Source organism: Microcaecilia unicolor, chromosome 1 (assembly GCF_901765095.1).
Source record: "Microcaecilia unicolor chromosome 1, aMicUni1.1, whole genome shotgun sequence".
NCBI lineage: Eukaryota > Metazoa > Chordata > Amphibia > Gymnophiona > Siphonopidae > Microcaecilia > Microcaecilia unicolor.
In genome coordinates, this window is record NC_044031.1 from 282217282 (window position 1) to 282239665 (window position 22384).

Genomic DNA, 22384 nt, shown 5'->3' on the forward strand with positions numbered 1-22384 from the left:
AGTCATAGCTTAGACACTATTGACCAGTAGAAAGTGCAGTAACAAGAGATGAGACCTAAAGGAAATCGAGAACTTACAGAAACCAGAGAGGGAAGGCATCTGCACTGGTCTGGTAGGATTAAAGAGAAAAAGATGATCAAATAAGATATAATTTTTCCTTCCTTGGCTTCCATACCAGACCAATCCAGACTAATGGGATGTAGTAAAGTAGTCTCCGAATTAGGACGGGTGACACCTAAGAAGAACGTGAGAAGAGTCTCAAACGATTCTGATGAAAGTAGATTGTGAAGAATAAAATACAATCTATAAGTGATCTGTGAAACTGGTCTTTTTATTTTAGAGTTACATAAGGTATCTTGTTAACAAGGTGAAAGACTAGCGGAGACATCTCTCTGCTTCTAATTCTCCCCAAATCCAGTAGTGCAAATGGTTACATTTATAGTTCTTAAGTAGAGGAGTGTGGTAGCCGTGTTAGTCCACTCTTAAGGTTATCAATAGAAATCAAACAAAATAAAACATGGAAAAGAAAATAAGATGATACCTTTTTTATTGGACGTAACTTAATACATTTCTTGATTAGCTTTCGAAGGTTGCCCTTTCCGATCTGATGAAGAAGGGCAACCTTCGAAAGCTAATCAAGAAATGTATTAAGTTATGTCCAATAAAAAAGGTATCATCTTATTTTCTTTTCCATGTTTTATTTTGTTTGATTTTTATTTATAGTTCTGAAACCACAGATGTGGTAATGAATCAATTCTATTCATGAGCAGCAAAAATACATAGGACAGGGGTCTTTGAGTGACAGGATACAGATGTTTCTTTAAGAAAAGCAAAACTCGTCTCATAAATGGTATTTCTCAATTGTTGATAAGGAAAGGCTAACAAAAGCCTCCTAAGGCAAGCAGCGATACTCAGACACTGTTGAAGATTAAAAAATGCCCAGGCATATAGGGTAACCATGATTCTCAGCATCTCAACAACAGACAACTGGGAATCCAACCTGGTAGATCTGCTTGGGCCAGAACAATGAAAGGAATACTGCTATTGATAAGTGCTAAGTCCACACTAACTGAAATACAGACAACTGTGTATCATTCAACCCAAAAGGGTCTACTACCCAAAAACCCCGCAGGTGCACAAGCTCTAAGCAAATTCGACTCAGAATAAGCCAGACATCTCCACAGATTAAGAAAGATATAAATCAAGAGAGTTCCTGATGAAAGGCTAGAGACAAAGATGCCATCCTCAAGAAAGAAGGAAAGTAGTCTCTTTGTCAAACATGGAGCTGCAGTACCCAAATGGAAAAACAGCCAAGCTGTGCCTGGAGAATCGTACTTCAAAGACAGAGCAATTTCCATGTCCCACAGTGTTCACTTTCTCTATCTCGGTATATCAATTTCAATCAATCATACATTTCTGGGTTGGGCAGAATTAATGCCACTAACATGTTGATATTACCTGGATATCTGATTAAATACCCCAAGCTGTGGAAGGATGAATAATCCTCTCCCACTCAAGTTTTACTAATGAATAAATCTAAAGCAATGTTGCTCACTTGTAACAAGTGTCTTCCATAGACAGCAGAACTGATCAGGCACACAGGTGGGGATGACATCAGTCAGAGCAGGACTGCTCTTCCATGGCTCAGACTTTCAGTTCTCCTCAACTCATCAGTTAGTGCCCAAGGTTAAGGAATTAGGCAACTCTCGAGGAGGGACTGTGTCTCTAATCAATCCTGTTGCCTATATAAAACAACAGTCAGAGGTGAGCAACATTGTTTTTATCTATTCACAAGTAGGATGAATCAGGCACTCCCAAGCATAGGGCTAATCAAACTCTATACTTTTCAAATTTCAAGAGTTGTCCACACTGACAGAATGCAAGAGTTGCTAGCTTAGAGGGACAGACTGACCAGAACAGCTTGTCTGCTCTGAAGCTTGATACAGGAAGTAATGTGAAGTAAAAGTGTAGAGCGAGAATCGTGTCACTGCTCTGCAGATAGTAACTAGCAATACAGACTTTAGCAGAGCTACCATCACTGCAGTAGCCCTGATCTGATGAGTCTTCACTCTGAAGCTCAGAGGAGCATCTCCTTGCTCATAACAGAACTGGATGCAGAAAGCTAGCCAATTTGCTAGAGTTCTTTTTCCAACTGGTGTGCCAGTCCTGTTGACAAAGGAGACAAATACTGTAACTGCATTGAGATAGAACACCAACTGTTTGAGAAGTGGGAAGGAGTCTATTGAGATCAGTAGGATACCATGAAAATCACAGTACTTGGCCTCTGCTGGAATTTGAGAAGGCTATTCACAAGAAGAGGCACTGGTGAAAATGAATACAGGAAGGACCAGGTTTAGGGAATCAATAATGCACCCAGGGCTACAGGGTGGAAGAATTAACCTGTAGAGTGGAAATTAGGATATTTTAGCTGGTGGCAAAATGGTCAATCAGCGGTGTCCCAATTTTCAGAAAATGGAATTGAGAAGCAGTGTGCCCAGAGACTACTTGTGGGGCTCAAGGACTCTGCTGAGCTTTATGACTCTTTGGCTTCGAATTCCAGGAATGTAAGATGCTTGAATGTGTATTAAGTTGGCTATGACAAAGTTCTAGATCTTTGCTGCCTCCTGGTACAGCAGCAGAGAGTCTGTTCCTCCTTGTTTGTAACACTGCCACCTGGTTGTCCATGTGTATTAACACTAATGAATCTTGAAGAATGTACAGGAGGAATACCCATAGCAGACAGTTAATCGCCCTAGGATCCAAATGGTTGATGCAGAGAGACCTCTTGAAATGTAACCAACTTCCTTGGGCATGATGAGCATTGACGTGAGCTTCCCAGCTCAGGGTCAATGCATTTGTAGTCAGGACCGACTGATATTGGCTCTGCATAAAAGGAATTCCTGCACAGATATTGGTTCTAGAGGTCCACCACTGCAACATCAGCAAAAGTGTCAAGATAGTAGGTAAAAAAACTAACAAGAGAGACTGAGATATTCGATTCCTTTGGAACTTGAGGTCCTACTGAGAACACCCTTTTGAGATAGGCGAAAGATTCAAGATGGAGAATTGCAGATACGTCACCCAATATCTGAAGATAAGCCCTGGCTATAACCCTGGCTGCTGTTTATATGGTGTGAACCTGGGAAATGAGAGCCTAATATTTTGTGTCTTCCAGCAGGCCCAAGTTTGAAGCGTGTAAGGTAGCTAGTGCCTGTGAAACGAACAGTGTTCATCTACAGTAAAATAGACTTTTGAAAGTTGATCAGAAAACCAAGAGACTGGAGAAGCCACACAGACTTGCTCACCAGAGCTAGCACTTGCGCTTCCAAGGAAGCTACTAGGAGACATTCTTTGAGGTGATGGAGGTGAGCTATTACCACTACCAGAAATTTTGAGAAGACCTGGGGGCAGAGGACAGGATAAACAGGACTTTGTACTGAATATGACTGTCTGGAGACACCTAGCCCTCCACTGCCCTAGGTACAAAATAAGTACCTGTAGATAATTTAGGGGCCCTTTTACTAAGCAGCATAGGTGCCTATGCACGCCAAATTGGAGTTACCACCCGGTTACCGTGTGGCCCTTGCGGTAATTTCAATTTTGCCGTGCGTCCGCTACTATTTGCGTCTGAAAAATATTTTTTATTTTCTGGCGCATGTTAACGGACATGCGCCAAGTAGCATTTGACGCATGTAGGTCATTGCCGCCCAGACTCTTTACCGCTAGGTCAATAGCTGGTGGTAAGGTCTCAGACCCAAAATGGACGTGCAGCAATTTTGATTTTGCCGCACATCCATTTTCGGCAAAAAAAAAAAGCGGTCTTTTTTTTACAGGTGCACTAAAAAATGGATCGCTGTGCACCAAAACCCGCACACCTACACTACCACAAGCCATTTTTCAGTGCGCCTTTGTAAAAGGACCCCTTATTTATTTACTTTACTTATATCCCGCCTTTTTCCAAAGCGGATGACAAAATCAACATACATAATCAATAACAACATAAAACATAATTAACAATAAAAACATCAATAAAATTCTTCCAGAAAAAGAAAAAAAACCCCACTACTTACAATACTCTTCATTCCTCCACGAAGGCCTTTACAAAAAAATATGTCTTCAAAAAAACTTTTAAACCTTTGACTATTGTACATGACCTTACATATGCAGGCAAGACATTCCATGTAAATGGACCCGCAATCGAAAAAGCGTGCATCTTTGTCTGTACATAATGATATGATTTTGGGGAAGGTAAACAGAAAGGTGGTATATCAAATCCCATCCACTTTCCCTTTCCCCTACCTTCAGTAGCTGAGATGAATTATAATGTGCATGTAGATGTCCTTGATTTCCTGCATATCGAGACAATTCCCTTTCTTTAGAAACAGTAAAATTGAGGGATGTGTTCATCTTGAATTTCTCCTTGTGTAGAAAAAGGTTGAAGTCATAAGAATAGCCAAACTGGGTCAAACCAATAGTCCATCTGAGGTCCAGAAATGGATGCATCCCTCATGATTTCTTTGGAATTATGAATTACCAAGAGGAGAAATCTTGATTTCTCTCTTGCGGAGAAAAAGGCTCTATGGCAATGGACTGTAATAGAAGAGAAACCTCCTCTTGTAAGAGGCTGGCAATAGAGATGGGGAGGTGGATTCAGTGCAAAGGTTGATGTGGTGGTGATCTGAGAAGCCTGAAACAGTAACTCTTGAATTATTCTCACAAACCAGGAATCTATAGTGATGGTCTGCCAGGACTGGAAGAAATAGAGAACATAATCCCCCACAGGAAGGGCAAGATCTGTATCCTGTAGAAGTTGTGAATTATGAAAAAGAGAAGGTCTTCAAAAGGAATGGTGGGTCACTGACCTTGTGGCGATTGTTTCTGATAAGAAAAACTTTTATTTATTAAAAACTTATATTCCGATCTATTGCAAAAGGTTCTAGGCAGTTTACATAGTTACATATATAACAATACAATTGTTCTTCATACAGGCAACAAACAATTCTCACACATTCTAAAAAACATAGATTAGCAATTACCAAACATTTACTCATCAATAATCGTCATGAATACTCAGACTGGAGATTAAACTCCTTCTAAGGCCTAAATAAATAGCAGTGTTTTAAGTTATTTTCTGAACGTCATCAGGGTTTGCATTTCTCTCAACTTTGTCGGAATTGCATTTCAAAGGAGAGGACCTGTTATATAAAACATTGAATTTCTATATTCCTCCAATTTTATCACTTGATGTGAGGGAACATCAAATAAGCGTTGACTACCAGTTCTCAATGATCATCTGGGTTGATATATGTGTAATTTTGAAGTTAACAAAGGAGACACCTGCCTGTTATAAACTTTGATCATCAAAGGATCTTAAATTTAATTCTATGAGAAACTGGGAGCCAATGCAGCTCTCTCAACACAGGAGAAATATGGTCAAATCTCAATTTACCAGTTAGAACTCTTACTACAGAGTTTTGTACTACCTGTAGTGCTTGCAACTGGCTCTTTTTTTTACTCCAAGCCATTAGCCTGTTTCAATAATCAAAACATGGCATGATGATACTCTCAATGACCTTTATAAAATTATTACAGCTAAGGTTTTCCAACGTTCTCAGCACACGTTTTTTTTTTAAAGTTACAGCTTTGATCACATTTTGCACATGCCACTTTAAGGTTAAAGCAGAGCCCATTATTACACCTAGGTTTCGAATCTTATCCAAAATAGGAACTGAGACAAACCCAAAAGCAAATTCAGAAGTATGCTGGTAAAACTCTTTAAAGTACTGGTAGAAAGATGTTTGTCTAACTGAATTTCCAGAGGAAGGTGGCATGGTTTAGACAATGAAGGGTAGAACAGTGGTCTTTTAGAATATCAAAATGTCTCTTTCACTTTGTTTCCAAAGTGAAAAAGACCGCAGTGCATCTGTCAATCTGTCTTCATTAAATCCAAGGCACACAGCCAAGCCAATCTGGCTGCAATTACAGAAATGGAAATCCTAGCCAAGGTCTCAAAAATATCAAAAAGTGGTACGTAAAGGTGAGTACCACACTCATCTGTCTCTGCTAGTAAGGCAGATGTTTTTTGAGACTGCAAGGAACAGCTTGGCAAGAAAACCTGGACTTTTTAGAAAGCAGTATTATGTACTAGACAAGATAGAATTGATGCACTGCTTCCTGAAAAACCACTTTGCCACCACTCACCTGGCATTTGAGCTCATCAATTTGCCCCTTAAAATCACATATAGTTTGCGTTAGGACCCCGTTCTGATCCATGATTTTAGCCAATTTATTGTTCGGAGTGCCAAGCAGAGCCTCAGTTATCTGCCTGACCATTACCTCCATATTCAACTGGCCACATTCCCTGCCATCTTTGGGTCAGTTGGCATGTGTGGCTGTGGCTTATCCTTGTTAAGTTCCCCCATTTTGTAGCCATTTCCACACAATTTTGCAAAAATTTCTGTCCATAAAAGAAAAAAAATAGTGGATAAAGTAGAAAAAGGTAAGAAAACATGCCGATGATTATCAACAAGGGTTGATTTAGAGGGGATGCACTGGGAGCAGAAAAACACTGCTCCTCAGCTCACTACACCACATTGTCTTCCTTCTCTGGTTTGTATTTTTTAAATCAGCCAGTTCATCTTCTGTTGTGAAAATTCTCTGTTCAGCATAATTTGCCCTGTCACCACCTAAGTTCTGTTCACACCACTTCTCTGCCTGCTTGTATACAATTCAACATCTTGGCAAGCAAGGTAATACCAGACTATCTCCTGTAGAATCCATTCCAGCAACATGTTCTGACCAATCTTCATGCCATCTCGACTTGCACACTTTGCCACAGTTGTTGCCGGTCTAGATGATTTCCCTCCCCCAGGCCTGACATACATCAGATACTGTGAGTGTCCCTTAACTCTTTATGGAGGAAAATTAGTTAAATCATCCCAAAGGGTCTACTTTCAGGGCCAACAGGTTGGGCGCAAGAAGAAGCATGCCTTTCCCTAAGGCGATGATAATCACATGACATACCTACTACTCCACACACCCCTCCCCCCGTGTGCAGTTTGACACACATGTGAACATCGTCCATGCGGTGAGAACCATAAGTACATAAGTACATAAGTAGTGCCATACTGGGAAAGACCAAAGGTCCATCTAGCCCAGCATCCTGTCACCGACAGTGGCCAATCCAGGTCAAGGGCACCTGGCACGCTCCCCAAACGTAAAAACATTCCAGACAAGTTATACCTAAAAATGCGGAATTTTTCCAAGTCCATTTAATAGCGGTCTATGGACTTGTCCTTTAGGAATCTATCTAACCCCTTTTTAAACTCCGTCAAGCTAACCGCCCGTACCACGTTCTCCGGCAACGAATTCCAGAGTCTAATTACACGTTGGGTGAAGAAAAATTTTCTCCGATTCGTTTTAAATTTACCACACTGTAGCTTCAACTCATGCCCTCTAGTCCTAGTATTTTTGGATAGCGTGAACAGTCGCTTCACATCCACCCGATCCATTCCACTCATTATTTTATACACTTCTATCATATCTCCCCTCAGCCGTCTCTTCTCCAAGCTGAAAAGCCCTAGCCTTCTCAGCCTCTCTTCATAGGAAAGTCGTCCACTGAGCTAGAAGATGGAGAACCAGTTTAGGGATCAAACTAGAAAGGAAAGACAACTTAAGATCAATCTGGAGAGGAAGGAAAGAGCTAATAAAAAAAAGATGGCAGGAAACAGAGAGAACTATTAGGGTACTTCATCCATCAGTAAGTGGAAGCCCCTCCAGTGTTCATGTTGCTGCTGGCTATGGAGCAAGAGCTATGCATTACAGTATGGGAAACCTGGTCTAGATTTCCATACTCAGCTTTTGCTCCTTGGGTTCATCAGGGTTGAAATATTTGGTCAAAGCAGCAATTTTAAAATGCAAAACAGAAGAAATCCTAGTAATCATACAAAAAGTGACATTTAGGGGCAATTCTATAGCACAGTATCTATGTGGCACCTATAGTGTGTAGTGCTGGGATCCATGCCCAACTCTGGGCACAAGGATTTATGCTAATTGAAACCTGGTATAAATCCTCACGAATGAGTTAGGCATGGATCCCCCAAATTCTATAATACTGCATGCATCTTTAGTAAACACCCCTGACCCACCCATACCCCTCCCATAGCCACACCCTTCAGTTGCACACTATAACACTTGCGCGCACATCTTTATAGAATAGCATTTATAAAGATGTACATGTAAATCCTAACTGGAGCCAATTAACTAGAATAATTGGTTAGCACCCATTCCTAGTTATTGGCTGATTACTTAATTAAAAAGCACACCCAACTTGGGTGCGTGCCATATATAGAATGCGAGAGAGGGGCTATGTAAGATATGCACAAATTTATAGAAATGTTTAGGCAAATTTTTGGAATTCACACATGTGCAGCGGCCTGAGAACCAGGGGAACTGGGCTCAATTCTCACTGCAGCTCCTTGTGACTCTGGAAACTCACTTAACCCTCCATTACCTCACGTACAGAATAAGTACCTGTATATAATATGTAAACTGCTTTGATTGTAACCACAGAAAGGCAGTATATCAAATTCCATCCCCTTTTCTTGTGTGCACACCTATGTGTATATATTCCAGTATTCTAATCATTTATGGGTGTCATCTGTGCATAAATGTTAGCAGCTTCTTTACAGAACTACCTCGTTACTGGCTAGCTGAAAGCAAGACTATTGGTTACAGTTCTCAGCCAACAGACTTTTGCTGCAAAGGCTGAGTTGGACAGGAGACAGGTAAAATATGTGTGGGGGTGGCTAATTCTGATTAAGCTGGAAACCCAAAGAAGCAGAAGAAAACTGCGGGGCAAAAACTCACCACACATTACAAATTGCTATTGCTGTAAGGTGAAACTAAAACTGGCAAATAAAACAAACAATCAATCATTTCCAAGCTATTCGGAGATGCTATAGGATTTTCTACTACCTCCATTGACCTTTTGTAGTCACCCAAGTGAAAAGAACAGTATCCAATCCACATATCAGAATCTTCATCTCCTTCTCCCAGCTGACGTTTGAACTGAAACAAAGGACAGAAAAGTAAAGTTGCTTACCCATAAAAGGATTCTCTGTAGACAGAAACACACAAGTGGATGGTTTCCTACAACAATGGCAACACAGATATCTCTCTCATACCTCAAAAAAACCCAAATCTGTGCTTCTCAATCTTTTTTTATGGCCATGACCCCATGATAGCAAACAAATAATACTAACATCCCCTGGAGGTGTAGAACAATGATGCATTTATGGAGAGCCCACCCAGCTTGTGACCCCCAAATATGGGTTTTGTGACCCTATTTGGGGTCCGGACCCACAGTTGGGAAGCTCTGACCTAAATGCTCTTCAAACTACTGTAAATGTTTGTTTGTTTTTTTCTGAGCACTCGAGGGACTGCTCATACAGCCATAATTTCACAAGTTCCCCCGGCTTAGTGCTGAATTTAGGAGCTGACTCCCCCGGAAGGTCAGCGAGTATGTGTGTCTGATATACAGTATCATATGGTTTCTAGAGCTGCCATTACTGGCAAGCAATTGTTTTCTCCAATAAGAAGGACGGAATCCCATAGCTGAACACAGTAAATGATGGCAGATAAAACTTGCACGGTCCATCCAGTTTGCCCAACAAGGCAGCCAGAACCACAACTGCCATTCTGTTCAGGTTAAAGTCATTCATGCTTAAACACTGGTTGGCCATTTGTCATCATACCAACCACATATAGGAAGTTAAATATAATGGATTCTTGCGATAATATCCCCTGTATTCTATATGGTGCTAAAAGATATGTACTAAATTTTGCGCACAATGCTGAGATGTGTGCGCATCTTAACTGCTTAACAAGCCACTTAACACCAATAAATGAGCATTAACAATTACTGGCCTCAACTGGGAGTTGTGCATGCATCTCGCTGCACGCTATTCTATAACACTGTGTGCACAAAACTCATGGCGTGCAACCCAAAAGGGGGAGTGGCCATGGGAGGGTCTTGGGTGTTCTCACAAGATGCACACAGTGTTATAGAATTTGGGGGATCCACACCTAACATATGTGCCAGGTTTTACACCAGGTTTTAGTTGGCGTAAATCCTTGCGACCAAAATTTGGCATGGGAATTGGCTCCAAATGGTATGCAACTTTGAGCACTGTTTATAGAATAGTGCCCTGCACCAATTTTTCTCAACACCATTTTTTCAGCACTATTTATTGAATCTAATCCTATATGTGCAACTCGAGGGGGAGGGGGAGGGGGAGGGGAAGACGTCTTAAATAGCAAACTAAATATTGTTAGCAATACTTTGGTTATAACATATATTGTTCCAAAGTATCTCTCCTGATCCATGTGTGTCAGTCTCTCGCCCCCTTGCGCATACTACTCTTTTGGATTTCTAGACCCCAAGTGCACCACTTTGCACTTAATTCAATTTTACCTGGCAAACATTAGACCATTCTTTGAATTTTTGTAGATCCCTTTCTCATGTTGTCCACTCCCTCTGGTGTATCTACTCTGTTACAAATCTTGGTGTCATACATAAAAAGGCAACCCTTCAGCAATGTCTTCACAAATATGTTGACTAGAATCAGCCCCAGTACTGATCAGTACTTACTTTTATATCCTCTGAGTAAAATTCCATTTACCACCACCAGCTGCCACCTTGTCAGCCAACCAGTTTCCAATCCAGTTCACCACTTTGTGTCCTAATTTTAGCCCACCAATTTTATTCATGAGCTTTCTAAGGAACCGTGTCAAAGGCCTTACTGAAATTCAAGCAGACTACATCTAGCATGAGTCCACTATCCAATTCTCAGGTCACCCAGTCAAACAAATCAATCAGGTACATTTGGAATGATTTTTCCTTGGCAAAACCATGTTGCCTCAGATCCTGTAACCCATTGATTCCAGGAAATTCACTATCCTTTCCTTGATGAGCGCCCCCATTAGCTTTCCAACCTCTGAAGTAAGGCTTACCTGCCTGTAGTTTCCCACATCTTCTCCGTCTCCATTTTTGTGAAGAGGGACCACATCCACTCTTCTTCAATCCCGCAGAACCTCTCCCGTCTCCAAGGATTTATTAAACAAAGCATTAAGACCCATTAGACAGGTATTTAAATTCGCAGCTGACACAAAATTATTCAGGGTCGTCAAGTCGCAGGAGGAGTGTGAAAGATTACAGGAGGACCTTGCGAGACTGGGGGATTGGGCGTCCAAGTGGCAGATGAAGTTCAATGTTGACAAGTGCAAAGTGATGCATGTGGGTAAAAGGAACCCGAATTACAGCTATGTCATGCAAGGTTCCGCATTAGGAGTCACAGACCTAGAAAGGGATCTGGGAGTCATCATTGATAACACGTTAAAAACTTCTGCTCAGTGTGCTGCGGCGGCTAAGAAAGTGCACAGAATGTTGAGTATTATTAGGAAAGGGATGGAAAACAAACACGAGGACATTATAATGCTGTTGTATCGCTCCATGGTGCGACTGCACCTAGAATATTGTGTCCAATTCTGGTCGCTGCATCTCAAAAAAGATATAAAGGAATTAGAGAAGGTGCAGAGAAGGGTGACGAAAATGATAAAGGGAATGAAACGAGTTCCCTATGAGGAAAGGCTGAGAAGGTTAGGGCTCTTCAGCTTGGAGAAAAGGCGGCTGAGGGGTGATATTATAGAAGTCTACAAGATAATGAGCGGAATAGAGCGGACAGATGTGAAGCATTTGTTTACACTTTCAAACAACAACAAAACCAGGGGACACAAGATGAAGCTAGAATATGGTAGATTTAAAACAAATAGGAGAAAGTTTTTCTTTATTCAGCATGTAGTTAGACTCTGGAACTCATTGCCGGAAAATGTAGTGACAGCAGCTGGCCTTACTGAATTTAAAGGGGGTTTGGACCGATTCCTGAGGGAAAAGTCCACTGAACTTTATTAAGAATTAAAATTTTTTTTGTTGGTTTTGCCGGGTTCTTGAAGGTAAAATTATGTATCATACCTGATAATTTTCTTTCCATTAATCATAGCTGATCAATCCATAGACTGGTGGGTTGTGTCCATCTACCAGCATGTGGAGATAGAGAGCAAACTTTTGCCTCCCTATATGTGGTCATGTGCTGCCGGAAACTCCTCAGTATGTCGATATCAAAGCTCCATCCGCAGGACTCAGCACTTAGAGAATTACACCCACAAAGGGACACTCTGCCCAGCTCACCACCGCCGAAACGGGGGAGGGGAATTAACCCAGCTCTGTGTGGGGGAGGGGAATCCGTCCAGCTCATCCCCGCGGAGCGGGGGAGGGACACCACACCCGCCGATGCGGGGGGATCTGGCTTATCCTGCAACCGCAACCGCGGGAGGAGCTGACTGACCCTAACACCGCCGAAGGGGGAGGGGTACAAAGCTGCCCTACAGCCGCACGAAGCGGGAGGGAGTGCCGGCAGAATTTAAGTCTCAATCCAGCCCCGTAAAACGGAGGAGAGAGGAATGCAGCAGCTCACTGTAACACAAACTCGTCTCAACTCTTGAAGAATCCAAGTGAAAAAACTTGAACACGAAGTCCTCCTGAAGTAACTGAAGACTAAACTTGAACCTAAAATTCAACCAGAATATAAACAGTACAGATATCTGGGAGGGGCTATGGATTGATCAGCTATGATTAAAGGAAAGAAAATTATCAGGTATGATACATAATTTTACCTTCCATATCATCATGCTGATCAATCCATAGACTGGTGGGATGTACCGAAGCAGTACTCACCCAGGGCGGGACATTGAAATCCCTGAACTCAACACTGAAGCTCCAAACCGGGCCTCCGCCCGAGCAGCCACAGTCAAGCGGTAATGTCTGGAGAAGGTATGGGCCGACGCCCAAGTTGCCGCCTTGCAAATCTCTTCCAAGGAGACGGACCCGGCCTCTGCCATCGAGGCCGCCTGAGCTCTAGTGGAGTGGGCCTTCAACTGAATAGGCGGCACCTTCCCCGCGGCCACATAAGCCACTGCAATGGCTTCCTTGACCCATCTTGCCACTGTAGGCTTAGCAGCCTGCAGACCCTTACGAGGACCTGCAAACAGGACTAACAGATAATCCGACTTCCGGAAATCATTGGTCACTTCCAAGTATCTGATGATGACCCGTCTCACACCCAGATATTTGAGAGCAGAATACTGTTCTGGGTAGTCCTCCCTACGAAAGGAAGGGAGACAGAGCTGCTGACTCACATGGAAGCGAGAAACAATCTTGGGTAGGAAGGAAGACACTGTGCGAATAGTCACTCCTGCCTCAGTGAACTGCAGAAAAAGCTCTCGACAAGAGAGTGCCTGGAGCTCGGAAACTCTTCTGGTTGAAGTGATAGCCACCAAAAAGACTGCTTTCAACGTCAGGTCTTTCAGAGATGCCCTCGACAAGGGTTCAAAAGGCGGCTTTGTAGGGCTCTTAGCACCAGGTTGAGATTCCACGCAGGCACCACTGAGTGCAGAGGAGGGCGCAGGTGATTAACTCCCTTGAGGAAACGCACCACATCTGGCTGCAAAGCCAGGGAAGCACCCTTCAGGCGGCCCCTGAAGCAAGCCAGGGCCGCTACCTGGACTTTCAGGGAACTGAGCGACAGGCCTTTCTCCAGACCTTCTTGCAGGAACGCCAGCACTGAAGAAATTGGAGCAGTAAATGGAGAAAGTGAACCTGCTTCACACCACGCTGCAAAGGTACGCCAAACCCTGGCGTAAGCAGTAGAAGTAGAGCGCTTCCTCGCTCTCAGCAGAGTGGCGATGACCTTGTCTGAGAAGCCCTTCTTCCTCAGACTCTGCCGCTCAATAGCCAGGCCGCAAGACCAAAGGGGGAGGGATCCTCCATCACCACGGGACCCTGATGCAACAGGCCCTGCTCCACTGGCAGTCGCAGAGGTTCGTCCACTGAGAGCCTGATCAAGTCCGCATACCAGGGACGTCTGGGCCAATCCGGACCCACCAGGATTATCCGGCCCGGATGCTTTGCCACCCAGTCTAGCACCCTGCCCAACATGGGCCAGGGCGGGAACACATAGAGAAGCTCTTGTGTCGGCCACTGTTGGAGAGGAGCATCTACTCCCCGGGATCGAGGGTCCCGTCCTCTGCTGAAAAAGCGCGGCACTTGGCAATTGGCCGATGACACCATCAGATCTAGGCTCGGCTGGCCCCAGCGCTTCGTGATGTCCAAGAACGCCTGAACAGATAGCTGCCACTCTCCGGGCTCCAAGGTATGGCGACTGAGAAAGTCCGCCTTGACATTCATGACTCCGGCAATGTGGGCCGCTGACAGCTGTTCCAGGTTCGCTTCCGCCCTCTGGCATAGATTCATGGCCTCCTTGGCTAGAGGGGCGCTCTTGGTACCTCCCTGGCAGTTGACATAGGCCACAGCCGTGGCATTGTCCGACAGGACCTGTACTGGCTTCAACGCCAGTACCGGGATGAACTCCAAAAGCGCCAACCGAATGGCTCTGAGTTCCAGGAGGTTGATAGACCACTTTACCTCTGCAGGAGACCAGAGCCCCTGCGCTGTCCTTCCCAAGCAGCGGGCTCCCCAGCCCGACAAAGAGGCGTCCGTCGAGACGACAATCCACTCCGGGGTCACCAGAGGCATTCCTGCAGACAACTTGTCTGTCTGCGTCCACCAGCTCAGCGCCTTGCGCACTGCTGGGTCCAAGGGAAGGCGCACAGCATAATCCTCCGACATCGGAGTCCAGCGCTGCAGCAGAGAGTGTTGTAGTGGTCTCATATGAGCCCTGGCCCAGGGCACTACTTCCATCGTGGCCGTCATAGAGCCCAACAGCTGCACATAGTCCCAAGCCCGAAGAGGAGAGGCTACTAGGAACTGGTCCATCTGAGCCTGAAACTTGACAATCCGATTGTCTGGCAGGAACACTCTGCCCACTTGGGTGTCGAATCGAACTCCCAGATACTCCAGGGACTGAGTTGAGCGCAGCTGGCTTTCCTCCCAGTTGATGATCCACCCCAGGGAGCTCAAAAGAGCAACCACCCGGTTCACAGCTTTGCCGCACTCTGCATCAGAGGGGGCTCGGATCAAGCAGTCGTCCAGATAAAGATGGACTTGTACTCCTTCCTTCCTCAGGAAGGCCGCGATGACCACCATTACTTTGGAGAAGGTCCGCGGAGCAGTAGCCAACCCGAACGGGAGGGCTCTGAACTGGAAGTGTCGGCCCAGTACTGCAAAACGCAGAAAGCGTTGATGAGGAGGCCAGATGGGAATATGCAAGTACGCTTCCTTGATGACCAAGGATGCCAGGAACTCTCCTGCCTTCACTGCCGCTATAACAGAGCGGAGGGTCTCCATGCGAAAGTGCCTGATTGACCCCTTAAGGTCGAGGATAGGCCGTACAGAACCTCCTTTCTTTGGTACCACAAAGTAAATGGAGTAACGTCCCTTGCCAAGCTGATTTTCTGGCACCGGAACGACCGCACCCAGGCGGATCAGATTGTCCAAGGTCTGCTGCACTGCCACAGCTTGACCGGAGACTTGCAGGGAGAGAGTACAAACCCGTCTCTTAAGGGTCGGCAGAACTCTAGCTTGTAGCCGTCTCTGATGACTTCCCGCACTCAAGCATCTGAAGTTATTGTGATCCACTCGCCCAGAAACGAGGACAGCCGTCCTCCAATCTGCACTGGGGCGTGGACCAAGGCCCCGTCATTGGGTACGAGACCCTAGGGGAGGACCGGAGGGAGCACCTCCCGGACGGCGGTCTCTGCGAAAGGAATGCTGCTTGGGGGAGAAGTTCCTCTTGCAGGAAGAGGTGGCAGAGGAGCCCGACCTGCCCGGGCGGTACCGATGGGCTTCCTGAAACCGTCCTCTGGAGGTACCGGGGCGAGAACTAGCCCGAGCCCTGACCTCTGGTAACCTCTTGCCCTTAGACGTGCCGAGATCGGTCACAATTTTGTCCAGCTCGACCCCAAAGAGCAGCTTGCCTTTAAAAGGCAATCTAGCCAGGCGGGATTTAGAGGTGTGGTCCGCAGACCTATGCTTCAGCCAAAGCCACCGCCGCGCAGAGATTGTCTGGGCCGTGCCTTTAGCTGAGGCCCTCAAGACATCATACAGCAAGTCTGCCAAATAGGCTAAGCCCGATTCCAGGGCCGGCCAATCAGCCCTCAAGGAATGATCCGAGGGGGAAGCCCGCTGCACCATAGTCAGGCACACCCTGGCCACATAGGAACCGCAAACTGAGGCCTGCAAACTTAAAGCAGCCACCTCAAAGGACGACCTTAAGGCCGCCTCCAATCTTCTGTCTTGGGCGTCCTATAGGGCCGTGCCACCTTCCACCGGCAACGCCGTTTTCTTAGTCACCGCAGTGATTAAAGAAACCACGGTAGGCCACAGATAGGCCTCACGTTCACTTTCAGGCAAAGGATAGAGGCGGGACATAGCCCTAACCACTTTAAGGCTCGCTTCCAGGACATCCCACTGAGCCGAAATTAAGGTGTGCATGGCATCATGCACGTGGAAGGTTCTATGCGGGCGCTTCGTCCCCAGCATAATGGCAGAGCCAACAGGGGCTGAGGGAGAGACGTCCTCCGGAGAGGAAATCTTCAAAATGCCCATGGCCTGCATTAACAGGTTGGGCAAATCCTCTGAGCTAAAGAGCCGCGCTGCAGAGGGGTCATCCGCTCCATCCGAGCGGGGATCCGTCTCCTCCAAGGAATCCGCAAAGGACCGTTGGGAGAACTCAGATACGCTGCCCTCATCTACATCGGAGGAGACAAAGTCCTCCAAGGCCTGGGAATCAACCCGAGGGCGTTTACCTCCGGGGGACTCAACCTCTTTACCAGACGAGGGAGCAGGGGCAGCGTTTTGAATAAGGAAGGCCTGATGCAGCAGCAAAACAAACTCGGGGGAGAAACCCCGCATACTGTGCACTTCCGCAGCCTGGGCTACAGCCCTAGACGCACCCTCAACCGGCGCTCGCAAGAGCGGGGGAGAGACATGCTGTGCATCCAAGATGGCGTCCGGCGCGACACTCCGCGAAGGAGCCGCGCGGGAAGAACGGCGCTTAACTTTAGCCGCTTGTGCCGTCGCCCAAATTAAGGGCGTTCATGGCATCAATGTCTCCCACCTCAAGGGCGGCCCAAGAAGAAGCCGTCCGAGCCGCGTGGCCAGCCAATATGGCGGAGGCGAGCCGCGGGGGATGGGCGTTTATGGCGGGAAAAACCGCCACACCGGAGGAAGGACCGGGACACTCATCGGTCACGAAACTGTCACCCAACAAGGGCGAATCAGACTTTAAGACCCCCGCATCCCCTCTAGAAGCGCAGACGCGATCCGGGGAGCGACTCTTTGCGCCCTCGCCCTCCGACGCCATAGGCCACGTGGAGACCAATCGGGGAACCCCCTGCCCGCTATAAAAGGTAAAAATTACCTGCTGTCCGCTCCGAGCTGTAACGACCTGGTGTCCCAGTGAGTAGCTGCAATAAACGTTTAAATAAACGTCGAAATAAACGCCTTTAAGGACGTTCAAAATTTTTTTTTTTTTTTTTTTTTAAACGGAGCCAGCAGGAGGGGGGAGAAAAGGAGGGACCTGGCGCCACCAGGTTTGCACTTGCTCAAGAAGAGCCCTCAACCCCAGGCACTCAACAAAACCTAAAAATTAGGCTTGGAGGCCTAGCCAGAGCTGCTGCTGTGTGTGACCACCACCTGCTGAGATAGAGAACATACTGAGGAGTTTCCGGCAGCACATGACCACATATAGGGAGGCAAAAGTTTGCTCTCTATCTCCACCTGCTGGTAGATGGACACAACCCACCAGTCTATGGATTGATCAGCATGATGATATGGAAGCCTGGATTGGCCACTGTCGGAGACAGGATGCTGGGCTTGATGGACCCTTGGTCTTTTCCCGGTATGGCAGTGCTTATGTACTTATGCTTATGTATTTATGTAGAACCTCTCTGAGCTCCCTCAAGATTCTAGGATAGATCCCATCTAGGGTCACAGCTTTGTCCACTTTCAGTTTTTCAAGCTGTTCATAAATGCTTTCTTCTGTGAACGGTGCAATATCAATAGCATTCGGATATGTATATTTATTAGCCAACCAAGATCCTACACAGGGATTTTCTTCTGTGAAGACAGAAGTATTTGTTAAGTACATGTGCTTTTTTTTCTTATCACTCTCCACATAGTGGTTCACAGCAATTTTAGCCTTACAATTCCATTTCTAGCCTTCCTTCAATCGCTAATATACCTGAAAAAGGTCTTGTCACCATTCTTTATGGTTTTTAGCCATTTGTTCTTCCACCTGTTTTTTTTACAAGCAGTATTTCTCTCTTTGCTTATTTCAGTTTTATCCAGTAATCTTTTCTGTGTTCTTCTTCTTATGTTCTTCTGTTTTTCATGAATGCCACCTCTTTTGCCTTTATTTTGTCAGTCACTTGTTTTGAGAACAATATCGGTTTCCCTTATCTCTTGTTTTGTTTACCTTCTTTTAAAAAAAATCTACTGCTGATTTTATACAGTAGCACCTTTCAGTTCAAACACAGATTCTCCACAGCTCTTATGTCCTTCCATCTCATCAGCTCTTTCCACAGGTGTTCCCTCATTTTACCAAAGTCAATACACTTACAATCCAGGACTTAGAGCTTTGTGTGTCTGCACTCTGTTTTAGGTCTTACACCAAACCATACAGTGTGATGATCATAATTGCCCAGGTGGGCACCCAACCAGACAATCTTCTGCAAAAGGACACACTGTCCGTATGGAAACTCCTGAGTCAGAAAAGTAGAGAAAGGGATCGCTGCAAGAGAGCTTGAAGTTCTGAAACTCTCTGTGCTGACGAAATGGCAACAAAAATACTGCCTTTAAAGTAAGATCTTTGATAGTTGCTGAATGAAGGTGTCCCGTTCCGGGCCCTTACCTGGCGGTCCGCGGGCCGGAGCGGAAGGCTGGGTCGCCCGTGGGATGCGGGGCGACGGGGGAAGAGTGCCACGGGGATCGCCGCAGCCGCAAGTTGCCCCGAGGCCGGCGATCCAGAAGAACTAACGCCGGCCTCGGAGAAGGAGATCCGCCGGCCAAGATGGCGGCGCCGGCGTCGGCGTCCTCCTCGCTGCAGCGAGACCAGCGAGGAGGCTCCGCCCACTCGCACCGGATTGGCGCATCCGCGCAGGAGCTCCGCCCATTGGACGGGAGGACCAATCCGGCCCTCCGCTGCCGGCCGGGGCGGAGAGGATTGGTTCCAGCTGTTCTCCAGCCAGGACGAGCGGGGGATTTAAACGGAGACACGGGGGGGATCCAGTGCTTCCGTTTTGTTGTTTGAAGCCGTCCTGCTAGCCATTTCCAAGGCTGTGTTTGTTTCTCAAGACAGCTAGCCGTCCTGCTAGCTATTTCCAAGACTGTGTTTGTTTCTCAAGACAGCTAGCCGTCCTGCTAGCTATTTCCAAGACTGTGTTTGTTTCTCAAAACAGCTAGCCGTCCTGCTAGCTATTTCCAAGACTGTGTTTGTTTCTCAAGACAGCTAGCCGCCCTGCTAGCTATTTCCAAGACTGTGTTTGTTCCTGTCAGCAGCTAGCCGCCCTGCTAGCTATTTCCAGTGAGGGCGGGGGTTGTTATTCGTACCAGCCTCGCCGTCCTGCTAGCCACTTCCTCCGACTGGGCCCGTGCCCAGTGCTCAGTTAGCCGCCCGGCTCAGCTACGCTCACCCAGGACTCCGTACCCATATCCAGCCAGGCCAGCCATCACCCCGGGGTTCCAGCAGTCCTGCTGGCCGCCCGCAGCTGAGGGCTCAACCCTCGGTGAACGGCGGTCGCCGCGGGTGAAGATTGGGGTGCTTGGCTTCTTCCTGGGCCTAGGGGAGCTCGGGAAAACTCGAGAGCTCACCAACACCAGAGTGACATCAGAGCCGCGACAGAAAACGGAAGCCATGAGCTCGCCGACGCAACCTGATCTACGGGACCTGGCCAAGGTTCTCCAGCAGCAACAGGAACAGCTTAATGCCCTGTCTGGGGCGCTCCAGAATGTATGTTCTCAACTTTCCACGCTTCAGGTACAGAACCAGGCCGCTGCGGTCCAAGGGGCCGCAGCGGCTCCCCGTATGGGAGGGTTCCGCGTGGGACCTCGGTTCCCTGAACCAGCACGCTACGATGGGAACCCGGGTGGTTGTAGGGAGTTCCTCAACCAGTGCAACCTGGCCTTCCGGATGCAACCGGAGGCCTTTGCTTCGGACCAAAGTAAGGTGGGCTACATTATGGGCCTTTGTGGAGGAAAGGCCCAGGACTGGGTGGCTCCCCTGAACGAACAAAATGATCCCATTCTGGAGGATTATAACGAATTTCAGCGCCGGTTCCGGATGGTGTTTGACCTTCCGGGAAGGCCCTCCTCCGTGGCATCGGAACTGCTCCGGATTCATCAGGGAGAAGGTACGGTGGCCGACTATGCCATCCGGTTTCGTACCTTAGCCACGGAGCTGCGTTGGAATCCGGAGTCCTTGATGGCCATTTTTATGGAGGGGTTACAAGAGCGAATCAAGGATGAGTTGGCGGGACGGGATATTCCCGGACAATTGGATGCCCTCATCTCACTCTGCATACGGGTGGACACCCGATTCCAGGAGCGAGCCAGAGCCCGGGCGGAGCGGCAGAAGTGGGCACGAGGGGCCCCCCGGACAAACAAAGGGCCGTCCTCTCGCCAGGCGAACCGGGACACTACGGAGCCCGGGGAGGAGCCGATGGTGATGGGCCGGCAACGGTTGACTCCTGCCGAAAGACAGCAACGACAGTCTAATGGACTGTGCTTCTATTGTGGGAAGGCTGGGCATTTCCTCCGGACTTGTTCCCTCCGGCCGGGAAATGCGCTCCCCAAGGCACCCTGAGGGGAGGGTTCTTGGGGCACTCCGCTCCCCTACAGGACACTTTGATCATACTACCGGTGACCTTACGGTGGCAGGAGGCCACGGTTCAGACCCAAGCCCTGGTGGACTCGGGGTCAGGGGGTAATTTTATTGGGCTCGAACTGCTGCAGCAAATGGGCTGGCCCACGCTCCCCCGGAGGACAGTGCTGCGGATAACCTCCATCCAAGGAAATACCCTTCCCCAGCCAGTCACTGAGATTACTCCTATGTTGGGACTGCAAGTGGGAGAGGACCATCGGGAGGAGGCCGAATTCTTAGTGTTATCCCGGACCATCCACCCTGTGGTTCTGGGATTGCCGTGGCTACGATGCCACAAGCCGGTTATCGACTGGACCGGGGGAAAGATTCAAGCGTGGGGTAATTCCTGTCAAGAGACCTGTTGTAAGGGTCGGGCTGGCACCTGTCCAACTTTAACTATGTCGCCAGGGGAAGGACCGGGTGAACTGGGCTCCCTGCCTATGGAGTATCGAGACTTTGCTGATGTGTTTAGTCCCAAGGAGGCGGAGGTACTGCTGCCGCATAGGTCTTTTGACTGTGCTATTGATCTGAAGACGGATACGGTACCCCCACGGGGCCAACTGTACAAACTGTCCCGAGCAGAGTTCAAGGCAATGCGAGATTATATCCATGAGAACCTACGGAAAGGGTTCATTCAGCCGTCTACATCCCCAGCCGGGGCAGGGTTTTTCTTTGTTGCCAAGAAGGATGGGTCCCTGAGACCGTGTATTGACTATCGGGGATTAAATGCCATCACCGTGAAGGATCGGTTCCCGCTGCCGCTCATTCCCGAGCTCTTGGACAGACTGCAAGGAGCTCAGATCTTCACGAAGTTAGATCTGCGGGGGGCCTACAATCTAGTACGAATCCGGTCAGGGGACGAATGGAAAACGGCTTTCAACACCCATGAGGGACATTTTGAATATCGGGTGATGCCGTTCGGTCTCTGCAATGCCCCTGCGGTGTTTCAACGTCTTATCAATTGTGTACTAGAAGAATTGCTAAATTCCACGGTGATTGTATACCTGGATGACATCCTAGTTTACTCTAAGGACCCCAGGGAGCATCCGGGTCATGTGCGTGCAGTGCTGCACCGCCTACGTCAAGCCCATCTATTTGCTAAGCTGAGTAAGTGTGCTTTCCATCAGCGATCCTTACCCTTTTTGGGGCATATCCTGCTTCCAGGGGGATTACAGATGGAGCCAGACAAGCTCCAAGCCATTCGAGAGTGGCCTCAACCGAAGGGCCTGAAGGCTTTGCAACGATTCCTGGGCTTCGCCAATTACTATCGCCAATTTATTCCCCAGTACTCCAGGTTGACCACCCCGTTGACGGCGCTCACCCACAAGAACGCGAGGGTCAGGGATTGGCCGCCAGAGGCGCAAGCGGCTTTTCGTCAGGTAAAAGAGGCTTTTGAGTCCGCGTCTATTCTGTTGACCCCCGACCCTGAGAAACCTTTCATTGTAGAGGTG

The 22384-nt window shown here is 47.5% G+C and overlaps 1 protein-coding gene across 1 annotated transcript in view; it reads right to left on the reverse strand.

Annotated features, from left to right (window-relative positions):
• TTC26 (tetratricopeptide repeat domain 26) overlaps positions 1-22384 on the reverse strand; it is a 391044-nt gene that overhangs the window by 335154 nt on the left and 33506 nt on the right. Inside the window, exon 3 of the mRNA XM_030207127.1 lies at positions 8977-9069. Within this exon, the coding sequence (XP_030062987.1) occupies positions 8977-9069 (93 nt within the window). The remainder of the gene's footprint in view (positions 1-8976; positions 9070-22384) is intronic.